Source organism: Notothenia coriiceps, unplaced genomic scaffold, assembly GCF_000735185.1.
Source record: "Notothenia coriiceps isolate Sejong01 unplaced genomic scaffold, NC01 NC01_scaffold00025240, whole genome shotgun sequence".
NCBI classification, from domain to species: Eukaryota; Metazoa; Chordata; class Actinopteri; order Perciformes; family Nototheniidae; genus Notothenia; species Notothenia coriiceps.
The window spans coordinates 194,226-206,189 of NW_011357941.1; the positions used below are offsets into that span (position 1 = coordinate 194,226).

At 39.6% G+C, this 11,964-nt stretch overlaps 2 protein-coding genes across 2 annotated transcripts in view; one reads left to right on the top strand and one right to left on the bottom strand.

The window, feature by feature from the left end:
- Nucleotides 1–2,759: 2,759 nt before the first annotated feature.
- The window catches only part of LOC104956044 (GRIP and coiled-coil domain-containing protein 2-like), a 10,470-nt gene continuing 1,265 nt past the window's right edge, over nt 2,760–11,964 (bottom strand). The window contains exons 2-9 of the mRNA XM_010783483.1: nt 11,902–11,962; nt 10,707–10,819; nt 10,163–10,339; nt 9,199–9,407; nt 7,184–7,408; nt 6,761–6,900; nt 4,668–4,869; nt 2,760–4,543 (exon numbers count right to left, since the gene is read on the bottom strand). Of these exons, the coding sequence (XP_010781785.1) occupies nt 4,470–4,543; nt 4,668–4,869; nt 6,761–6,900; nt 7,184–7,408; nt 9,199–9,407; nt 10,163–10,339; nt 10,707–10,819; nt 11,902–11,962 (1,201 nt within the window). The 3' untranslated portion in view covers nt 2,760–4,469. The remainder of the gene's footprint in view (nt 4,544–4,667; nt 4,870–6,760; nt 6,901–7,183; nt 7,409–9,198; nt 9,408–10,162; nt 10,340–10,706; nt 10,820–11,901; nt 11,963–11,964) is intronic.
- Nucleotides 4,934–6,642, top strand: tmem223 (transmembrane protein 223). The gene has a single exon (XM_010783474.1). It carries the CDS (start codon nt 5,255–5,257, stop codon nt 6,047–6,049), a length of 795 nt encoding a protein of 264 aa, XP_010781776.1. The 5' UTR covers nt 4,934–5,254; the 3' UTR covers nt 6,050–6,642.

Here is an 11,964-nt window from a genome sequence, read left to right on the forward strand (position 1 = left end):
AATGGAAAACCTGCTAAAGCTAGGATTTATTTTGGTGCGCAGAAGCATGGAAATTGAAAAAGAAACTAAAAAAATAAGGAGATTTGTTTCTAACACAGATATTTGATAATTGTAATACAATAGCGAGATATAATATTGAAATACATGTGCATTTGTTAAAAATCTGAAATAAAAACACCAGTACCAACAGACAATGTAAAAGTAATTTGCTTAATGTAAGGTAAGGAAGGGAATTCATTCTGATCATCAAGATAACAATTGTTTTACAATAATTATGTGATTTGTTAAATCATCACAGTAATATAGAAATATAATCCCTGTTGCTTCTGTGGCATCCTACTTGTAGAACATGATTGCTGTATTTTTGGAAATATGTTTCATCGCATGATGAAAATATCAAAACAGCCCAATGGGATACAGGTGACTTTCTCAACAGAAAGATGCTCTTCAAACCAACCTCAATATCACATCTGTCATCTTAAATGGCTAATAGGTCCACGAGACAATTAGATACTTTTCACTTCTGTATAAATCTGATACACACCACGGATATATCATGTATAGAACGTTTTGATCACTTAAAATACAGTTTTTCCCAACTAAAAGCTTTCATCGTGAAGACGGTAGAGGGCGCTAGCGAGCACTTTAACTGAGGCTGAGATTGTAGCTTTACAACATTATAAGTAACTAAGCTACATTAGCTAGCTCCAAAGAGTTAGTGTGTAGCTAATGTAACAACAACTTTCCGGGATAAAAGACAGTTTTTCTAAAATGTTTTATCCAACAGTTTTCCTGACCCATGACAGAATGGAACAAACCGGGGGCTGCGTCTTTTTTCATCCATCGAGAAACTGTCAACTTCCCAAGTTTTCGGGCAAAAGTCTCTTTTAGGGAAACACTTGTAAAACTTCTCACTTACCCGTTCGTCATTTCAGTGATGCCGAGCATGACTCCGCTCTCTCCCGGCCCAGGCTGGGGTTTTCCGCCTCCAGTTGTAGATGTACAGATGTTTGAAGTCTGGGATGTAGTATTGGTTTCCTCTCAGAGAGCAGAATGGCGAAGACGGGCCTCGCCTCTGTTCACAAACCGTAAAGTCAGACTTAACGGAATATTGCACTTCTGGTTTTGACTTTCAAAGTAAAACCATTCTTATAATTCATGAAAATGTCTTTCAACTGAGTACAGCTTTATATTTTTTGAAAAAATAAACAACGAACTAAATTAAAATAAAATACCAACACATGACACATTATAAGTATTATACTATAAGTTTCATTAAGACGTGTTTTAAATCAGTGATTACAAACTACTCCATACAGCATGTTTACAATAAAAACAAATAATAAATAAGTATGACGAATATAAAATATGAAAATAATGTTTTGAATAAATAAAAAATGTGGTTGGATAATGACACAATAATGCTGGTTTTGTTTTCATATCTGTTAAGCTATCTGTGACATGAGCACATGTTCACAAAATCAGCTTAATCTGATTGCTCTATTTTTTTATGTTAAAATAGTTTTTGCTTAATTGTTTTTAATGTTTGGTCCTTTTCTTACAATGTATCTTCTTTGACAGTGTTTATATGCACCACATACGCCAAGGCAAATTCCTCGTATGCGTAAACCTACTTGGCAATAAACATGTTTCTGATTCTGAGGTTTATACAAAAGCCAATTTTGCTACTCTCTTTTTAACTATATGAAAGCTTCTACAAATAGGCTTGTCACAGTAGGACATAGGCAAGTCCCTGATAATGTTTTTAGGATGTGATAATGTCTAAGGACTAAAATCGCGGGGGGAAATAATAGATATTCAGGGAGCAGCAGGTTCACACTCTACTATGGACTTGTAGCCTGTCCTGTAACCCAAGGAGACAAACACACACTCATCAATTGCAAACATCCGTGCTTTTATTTTTGAAGGACACCGCACTTGTTGACTGTTTTTCTGTGGCAGCTTGTCATTCAGTCTGCGAGCGAGCTTCCACAGCTGGAGAAATACTAATTCAGTTTTCAGCCAGAAAACGACAACACCCGCCCGCACAACGTATGGAACGTGTACATATTAAATGTTATCGGTGCAGGTTGCTGCCTTAGCCTACCACGTAGTGTTCTTTATTTACAAATGATACATCGGGTTAGAATGTATGGAAAGTCTGACTTTTCATTTTCTGACCACCGGAAACTATAAAACTTCAACATGGCGAGTGGGTGTAGTGAAAAGAGCATTTATAGGCTATTAGACCACTACTCTGCAAGTATCTGCAAAGTAAGAGGATATAAATGAAACAATATAATAAATAGGATTAAACCTTTGAGGTTATTAGTGCTGCTCCACTGTAGGGTAGGAGCAGATAATATCATGTTTACCTTTACTCCCAGTGGCGTACAGTAGCTTTTAATTGTTGATTCCTCCCCTCACTGCGTCATGACACTAAAACCACATTTATTTCCTTAAAAGGAAAGCCCCTACTCCCCCTTGCCTCCTTCAATAAGGAAGAAGACTTCCTAAGCGAAGAGAAGGGGGAAATCTCCCTGTCCAGCCATACAATCAAGGTTTTTCCAAATCTGAAATCAGGATGTCAACAATATAAGCAGTTTGGTGTTCTTTTATGTTGATGTTTTCATCCTGATTCACTATCTGGTTAAATATCTGTTAAATGAATGCTTAAGGTGCTTGGCAACAGTATAATTCTGAAATAAAGGTGTGACTGTGATTTTTGAAAAACAAACCAACAAACAAATACAAATCTGGCAGCTGACCAGTAGATTCAAAGTTGCAAAATGCTTTAAAATAAAAGTAATCGGAAATATTTTCTTCGCCATTAACTTTATTTTAGTTTACAGTCAGAAATAACAGGAAAAATAAACAAGACCTGTCTCTGAAATAAGTTGTACAGTGAAGTAGTTAGCATACTGTTACTGCTTACAGATTAAATGTTATAGTTACGGTAATCTCTCATAGCTTCTGTTGACATTAACCATCATAAATATAAAAGCCTTTGATAAAAATACATTCACTTATGCTGATGCAATCACAGAAAAAGCTGCCACTGGAATGAAAAAAGAAACCGGGAAATTAACTTCATTTTGTTTGTGCATGAGCAAAGTGGAATGAATGTAAAGTAAGAGGGGGTGGATGTGCTTTCTATGCAGAATTGTCTCTTCCCCCACCTTCACAGGGAGGTCAGAGGTCATGGTCAGACACTCTGATAGGTAGTCTTTCTCAAGGGCACTTTAGCAGGGAGGACGTGCCTAATGTCCCGTCCTTCAACAAGACAGTCGAGCAGATGAAGTTGCAACAAATCTTTCCTGTTCAGTGATTAAACAACAGCGCAACATCCGACAAAACAAAAAGTATTCCCAAAATAGACATAGAAACCATTGAAATCATAATTTGGCATTAAATAATAACATCAGCCACAACAAGCAGTAACGACAAATTACACAGTAACCAGAACAAAAATCCCAAACATCACTACAGGATATGATGAATAAAAACTCAAGGAATGAAAATAAGAACCGCTCCAAATCTCAGAATGAGGCATTAGTTAACAAATGCAAAAACAGTGAAAAAAAAGGAATAAATATGCGGTCAAACTGTAGACACATGCACACCTTCATACTTTAAGTGAAATTATGATAAACATTTATGGTATAGCATGTTTTAACCCATAAATTCAACAAAAACACTTACTGCTTGTTGTTTTTTAAAGAATGTAAGCTTTGTTGATGTCTTTTTCTACCATCCAGGCCACAATTAATAAAAAAAGAGCGAGTTTCATGTGAATTTACATACTTCAAAAATGAAAAACATGGCTGCTTTCTCAGGTAGCAAAATGCCATTAAAGTTTCTTTAAAAGAAATGTGAAGCGTGTTTGATATGAACCAAAAGAGCAAGCATAGTCCATTAAGTGCACTGCTACACAAAGCATGCCCAATATAAGTCTAAAAGTGATGTTCAAGTTGTATCATGCCATACCCCACTCAGTTTTCCCTTCAATTAATTATTCTCCCATAATATGTGCACATTGTCTAGGGGTAAACAATGTGCTAATGATGTCTCAATGCACTGTGAGCTCTACTTCGAGGAACCTTTAAGTCCAGTAAATATCGTATACATATATTTTTCAATAGTTAGAGTAAGGAAGACAGAAATAGTTCACAGTTCACTTGATTTGCAAGAGATTAAGAGATTGATGTATCTACTCAATGGCAAATTAAAATCAATATTTATGTAAAAGGTTTGGTTGAATCTTTTACACTCAGTTCCTCATCCTTTTTCTGATACATTTCTTGGTCCCTTCTATCGTACACTCATATTTTGTAAAATCCCCTAACCAACCATTTTGTGACTTGAATAAACAGCATCACATCTTAACACACATTTTCACAGAAAAAGGCGCAATAACAATCTTAATATGCTCCTATTGTTTACTTTTTTGAGTTGGTTGATCATCAATTCTATCTGATCCCAGACCAGCTGTGTAGATAGGAGCTCCATCCTGAGCCTCGAGACCCAGACCCCTCTTCCTCACCTGCACAAAGGACAGCAAAGAACGACCGGTCAGATTTTAGGGAGAAATAATTGATAGTAAAATCATGATTAAGATACATTATTTGAAATTTCAGTTGGTGTTCACCTTGTCTCTTGGTACATACCTTGTGCAATGGCAGACAGTTTGCTTTTCTCCTCTGGACTGAGCTGCAGCATAGTGTGGATGACAGGGAGCAGCGCCTGCCTCTCGCTGCCAGACTGCAGGAAGATGAACTGCAGCAGGACGTTCTTCAGATACTCCAGGTTGGCCACACTCTTCTCTCTCTCGTGGTTTCGCTCAAGACGACGCACTTCACTCTTCAACAACTAATAGGTAGAACACATCAGCATTGTTAATTAATAATACTATTTTCTTTCAACCACTGTATGCCCAAATAAGATATTTAGTTTTTTTTTATTAGATATTTATTGATAAAAATGTCTTCCATCTGCCGCTTGTAGACCATGGATAAGAACGTTGTAGACTCAAATGGTACACTTCAACTGTTGTAAACCGGTTGTGTATTTGTCTCAATAAAGTTGGTTTAAAAAAACTACGTCACGCATAACAAATATGGCGGCGCCCTCTGAGCTGCGGCTGTCAAGAGTGTTGGGAGAGAAGCGTTAAACGTTACAACAACTAAATTGATATTATCAGATACTTTAGTTTTAACAGGTGTTGGAGGAATACATTTGTTTAACGTCGTGAAAAATGGGATTAGAGCGGCTGCTTAGCGGGGCACTGCAGTGTTACTCCAAACAGTTTCGTCTCGTTAATATTCAGCAAAAAGTATTTCAAAATGCGCCGATGTCCACACAGACTACATCGAGCAAGGCCACCATGGTTAACCGGGTTACATGTGCAGCTGGTCTGTGGAGGATTATCGTCCCCACAAGCCTCCGCGGTGCCTCCGCTCACACACAGCCGGTTGTCCGCCTCTCTTCGTCCGCCCAGCCCTTAAGAGATGTCACCTTGTTCCAGCACGACAGGACCCGCTTCTTCCGGCTCCTCTCGACCTTCTGCGGCGCCCAGTTACTTTTCTGGACGTACATGGGCTACTTCGCTTTCACCGGGCTCAGAGACACAGGGGGTAAGGGCAAAGTCAAGCAGCCCAGCACCACAGGACTGGCCGGAATGTGGAGCTTCGAGATGAACCTGGGCTCCAAAACCTGGAGGTACGGCTTCACGGTGGGCTGCGTGGCAATAGGAGCATGGATTGTCGGGCTCGGGGCGCTGTTCTGCAGGCGCTCCGTCAGCAAAGTGGTGTTGCACCAAGGGGGGAAGATGGTGACCGTCTGCACACAGTCCCCTCTGGGACCAGGCCAAGGCCAAACAATAACAGTCCCACTGTCCCAGGTAGCCTGCTATGCTCACAGACAGGAGTCCCCCTCATTCATCCCGCTCAGGGTCAAAGGACACAAGTTCTACTTCCTTTTGGACAATGAGGGGACCATAACCAATGCTAGGCTGTTTGATGTCACTGTTGGGGCCTACCGGTCAATTTAAGCAAAGCAAAACTTTGTTGGACACCTAACGCCACGGATGTGATTTAACATAGCTGCCAAACAAATGTCAGTTTCTGTTTGATTGTCTTTTGTCAATTAAATCATATCTATGAGATAAAATGTGTTATTTGGATATTGAGGATAATTTAAAGAAGGATGTTAAATTTGAGATATAATTGAAAGTTTTTTTCTATTTGGAATCATTTACGATGAGCGGTGTTGCGATATACTGGTATTGACGATGACTGAGATATTCATAAAAATGAAATTGATATCAAAATAATAATACAAATGATAATATTATGCAAATAATCCAGCGTCTCATAAACCATTTGTTTGTCTTCGGTTTCTTTTTCTCCCCTTCCCTACCCACGCTATGGTTAGAGACTCGTTCTCCTCCTCCTCCTTACAATCCTATTTTGAGTGTAATTTATTTGCCAAAAACAAGAAAGCTGAATTTTACAAGCCTTATTATTTATTATTATTTTTAAAATCCAAATAGATATCCCAGTTATATCATTATTGTGAATTATTTTGGCCAGGAGAATAGAGAACAGAAAATCTGATAGTGACAGCCCTACTAAGAATAAACAACTACTTATTTGAAATCTAAATATATAACTAACAACAAACAATTTGAATTAGCTTGAAATCAAACTGACAATCGTTTCTTGTGTTTTCTTAATGTGTGAACTTGTGTGTGTATACGTACGGTGATCTGCTCCATGAGAACAGCATTGGTGGCCTCCGTTTCATGCAGGAGGCCGTTCATATGCTCCATACTCCGCGTGGCCGTGCTCAGCTTCTGACTGAGCTCTTCTTTGGTCGGCTCCACGGTCCACACGAATGGCTCTAAAGGGAAGACCAAAAAACCCACTTGTTAAAGCTCACTGTTTGAAAAAGCATTGCTTATTTTGTGTGTTATAGTTTCTGAATCTCCAAAGTAACTCAAGTTATAAAATACTTGTAGGTGTAAAAAGTACAATATTTGCTTCTGGATTTTACTGGAGAAGAATTGTAAAGTAGCAGGGAATATAAATACTCAATTATACTAAACGTAGTTCAAACTGTAATAAACACTTTGCTTTTATCATCTGATAAGTGTTAAAAGGAGCACTTCCTGTTTCAAACACACCTTGTTTGGGGTTGGGGGAGGTGAGAAGCTGCTCCAGAGAGGGCAGGGGCGTACGGGCAGGAGAAGAGTTCTCGGTCTCGGTGGTCTCCATTCCCTCGCCCTCCTCCCTGGCCATAGACTGCAGGTCGCTGAGGGTCATCAGTCCCAGTCCCGCCTGGTTGGGATCTGTGTTTCTACGGGAGTCCGACATCAGGGACTTACGGCTGGACTGCACAACCACTGAATCTGAAAGAGTTTTAGGGTTGGTAGAAGAACACATTTTGTTATTTATTGTTTTTCAAATGAATAGAAACATACTATACTAAACAGCGAAAATGTGCTTAAACAACAGAAATGTACAACCTACTCCTAACACACACAATTGATACTATATACATTATACAAGTGTTCAAGGTAGTGGCAGTATTAACTGTAAATAAATAAGGGCTTTAAATATACCAAGACATGTTTAGAGTAAAGGCTAGAGTATATATTTGTTGGATGTTTAAAGCAATATTATCGGTCCATCCACACACTGAGCAGAATCCCTATTCATTTGCAGTTACTCAAAATTATAAATCAGTGTCCTACTTCTTTGTGACATGAGGGGGCACCAGACACACTCTGCTGTTAAACAGTTCAGCTGGCATGAACAATGACAACAAGTGTGAATAGAAGGCAAGAGGGAAGGGTGAGGTGCTTTGAAAGAGTGGGCGGACAAAAGAGAAGATTATGATTAATGCGCCTGACACTGAACTAAAAGAGCAGACCGACACTAAACCAATCTCCTCACCTTCCCACCTCCAGGCGGCTGCCTCTGCACATGCGGCTGAGTGAGAAGAGCAAGACGCTGGTGCATTTATCAGATTAAATGCATCTGAGTTTAGACCAGATTTTGATGTGTGGTCTGGATTCAGAGAAACGTACAATCAGGTTGATGGTTTCCCGGGCTTGAGGCCAGTACAAAGCTGAGGTGGAACAGTAAACTTGAGAGCTCACATTGCCAAGAGCAGAAACAGTAACACAAATATCTTGAGTCTATAATGCTGCGTCTGCATTATTTTGCTTTTTGTTTTACTGTACTTTCCCTGACCCTTGACAAAACACTCTGGAGGACAGATTCAAGAGAATGAAGTTGCATCTGGTTAAAGAAAGATATGGAATGGGGGTTGGGGGCACCAATTCCTACTGGAATAAAATTCCTGGACCACTCTTTAAAAAAAAGCAGCTGCTTTTACCCAATTCTAAATTGTAAAAAAGCCTGTTTCTGTAATTAATGTGTTTATGTTCTGTTTAGATTAGAAAGCAAATGGGACGAGACATTATATTGAACATCGATCAATTTCACAGTTTGGTCACAGTTGATTCATAAAATAAAATATGAGGCCAGTAAAAATTGTCCAGGGGCCAGCAGTTTTACAACCCACCTGTCCACTACGGCCAGGGACACACACTGATGTTGGAACACCCTTCTGCTTTTTAACTACCATTAAATCCAAATATATGACTTTCAGTAAATGCTAAGATTGGCCTCGTATATGGAGTTAATCCTGGTCTGCATGTGTGAGCCGCTAATGATGAGTCTCTCCAGATGCCACAGTGAGCCGTGTGCCACACTGAGAGGCGGGGACGGAGCTGAGGAGCCTCGCCAACACCTGGCCAGGCTGAGTGACAGAAGAAGAAACACACACACACACACACACACACCCACACACACGCACGCACACACAGACGCGTTTTCCTTTCCGAGTCATCACAGTGTGTTTTTGCTGTTTGACTCCAGGGGGCAGCTGTGTGGGAGGTGATGAATGAGCATCCAGGGCCCCTCAACTGATAAACACACCAACATGCCCCTTCCTGTATTCTCTCTTTTATAATTTCTCTTATAGAGTAGCAGAGAAAACGAGACAGAAAACCTAGACAATCTTTATACGATTCAATTCATGTTAGTCCACTGCCACTTTTTAAATAGAATCAGGTAGTTATTGCCTGATTATTTTAAACTGATCGTGTTTTGAACTTGCCGTCATACTTACTGTTCTGGCTCTGCAGGTTGTAGAGCTGCTCCTCGACGCGGGTCAGCTGGCCCTGCAGGGTCTCCACGGTGGCTCGGTGGTCGTCCTGCAGCTTCCTCAGCTGCTCCCTGTAGGTCTGCCTCTGGGCCTCCACCTGTGAGGACAGGTCAGCCTGAGCCTGGGTCAGGTCTGTCCTCAGAGCCATGTTCTCCGCCTGCAACGCCAGCAGCCTGGAGGGGGAGACAGAGAAAGAGGTGATTAAAAGTATGATTTAAAGACTTTTCATTCAGTAGGAAATGTACAGTAGCCCTGAGAGGCAGGTGCTATTTTCTAAGTCTGGTCTAAAATGGTTTTGCCTCCTGTGTTTATGACTTGTATGTGATAACCTTAACATAAACTGATTTAGGTTATTATCATAGAAAAACAATTTAGATCAGATATAGACATTTATTTTGCCTGCTTGCCTCTAAGGGCTTTCATAAGAATCAGTAGGAATGTCATAACAAAAAAAACTATTGCGACCAATACTCTGTGTATCCTTTATTGTTCTCCTGTGTCTTCATTATTTTACTCAATGTTAATTTGCTGTATTCCTGCTATTTGTGACTTTGTGATGTGAGTTATTAATTTGATTATTTTTGTTTTATTTATTATTTTATTTAATTGTATTGTTATTATTATATATTTTTGTCATTGTTTCCTATTTACTGTGACCCTGACCTAATGGGGTAGGGGTAGGGGTCAGGGATGGGTGTTCCTTTAACTGACAAATTGTTCTGTACTTTGTTTAATGTGCTGAAAGTGCCATGTCTGTAAAAAAAGAAATACAAATATTTTGAAAAAAAGCACAAACTCTTGCTGTCAGAATGCTTATAGGGAGTGTGAGAGAAGTTACAATCAATCAAGATGGTACTTTGGCAAAATCAAGACAAGCAAGGATAAATGAACAACTAGAGACGAATCAAATTTGACCAATCCAGCTCACCTCTCGCGGAGCTCGGCCTCCTTGCTGACGGTCTCCTGGAAGATCCTGTTGTGTCTCTCCAGCAGAGTGTCGTGCTCACTCTGGAGCTGCTGCAGCTCTGCCGTGCTGCTCTGAAGGCTCTGCTGAGTCTCTGCCAGCCTGGACCTCAGCTGTTCCACCTCAGAGGACAACTGCGTCCTGCCAGACACATAACCACATATTCAGTATATTCATATCACTCTTTGTGTGTGTTAACGGACACATTCTGCTACATGATGCTTGGTCTAATAAGGTCATTTGAGTAGCTGCCTGTAACAGAAAAAGATTATACTCACTTAGTTACTTTAATAATATAATTGTGTGGATAACATGTAGATATTCTTTGTATAGTTTTAATATTTTTGATGGTGTAGCTATTAACGCATTAGCATTCAGGTTATTTCCTGTGTGCGTCTTTCTATGGAATTGTTTTGATTGACAGCATGCAAATCACCACCCATATTTCTGGTTTCCCCCCTGCATCTTCCTTTGTCATGGAAATTGGTCACACAGGTGTTGTCCTTACCTGTCAGAGTCTCCTTCACCCTGGGCCGTGGTTTTACTCTTCTGCTGTTTGAGCACATTGTGGACTCGCACCTTGTAACCCTCAAACTCATTTGTCGTTGACATCAGCTCAGCCTGGAATCAGCACCAAGATGAACAAGACATTTAAAGTGAATAACACAGCATACATTTGAAATATTGTGACAGATGAACCAATTTGTAGTTGCCCTTCTGTTTGACAATTGAAGAGAAATACTGGAGTTCTTTATTTTACTTAATTTTACCTAGGGACTTTTATTCTTAGGATATCATTTTCACTGCTTTAGAAAAAACAACTGCAACTTGACTTTGGCCAACCGTTTAAAGACCTGTAGCTATCTTAATTAGTTCACCAATTATGTTCAAAAAGTGCATCAGATAATAGGATGATGAATCATAACCCTTTACACAACTACTTTATTTCAGTGCAATGGTGCACTCACTGTACTGCAGAGTGTCTCCCTGGGATAACACCATTAGGAAACTATTTCAGAAATGTTCATTCAATTCTACATTTTAATATGAAAATATTGTATCTACCTCATGCTTGAGCAGATGCATATGATATAAAAATGTGGGTCTCTAAAAAGATGGAAGACTGTTACGTACCGATACAAAATCCATGGAAATATGTGACACACAAACAATATGACCAGTTTGCTCGCTGGTTTTTGGTTTGTTAAACATTTGCACTTTAACAGAGAGTTCATGTTAGGGTATTTTAAAGAATGATCTTAAACTTCTTGCTTTTTAGTCAAAAAGGTCCAGTCACATCACGCTTGTTGCTAAAACAAGTAACTACTGAATGGATCAGTCCTTTGATAATCGACAACAAACAAAGTTTCATAATTGACTGTTTTATTCATGCTCTAAGCAAAAGTACAAAAACATTACAGCTACCAGCTTCTTATACAGGCGTTCTTTAACTGATGGTCATAGCACACAAGCAATAACAAAGGTGTCACATTGAGCATACGACTAAAACGATTCATCAGAAATAACTGAGAGATTATTAAAGGAAATAGTAATGAGTCATAGCTCTATATTACATCGCTCTCCAGGAACTTTGCATACATTAAGGATGGACATGGTGTGTGTGTGTGTGTGTGTGTGTGTGTGTGTGTGTGTGTGTGTGTGTGTGTGTGTGTGTGTGTGTGTGTGTGTGTGTGTGTGTGTACCTTAACAATGTCCCTCTCCTGCTGCAGGCTGTTGATGCGTTGCTGCAGGGAGCTGCTGCTTCT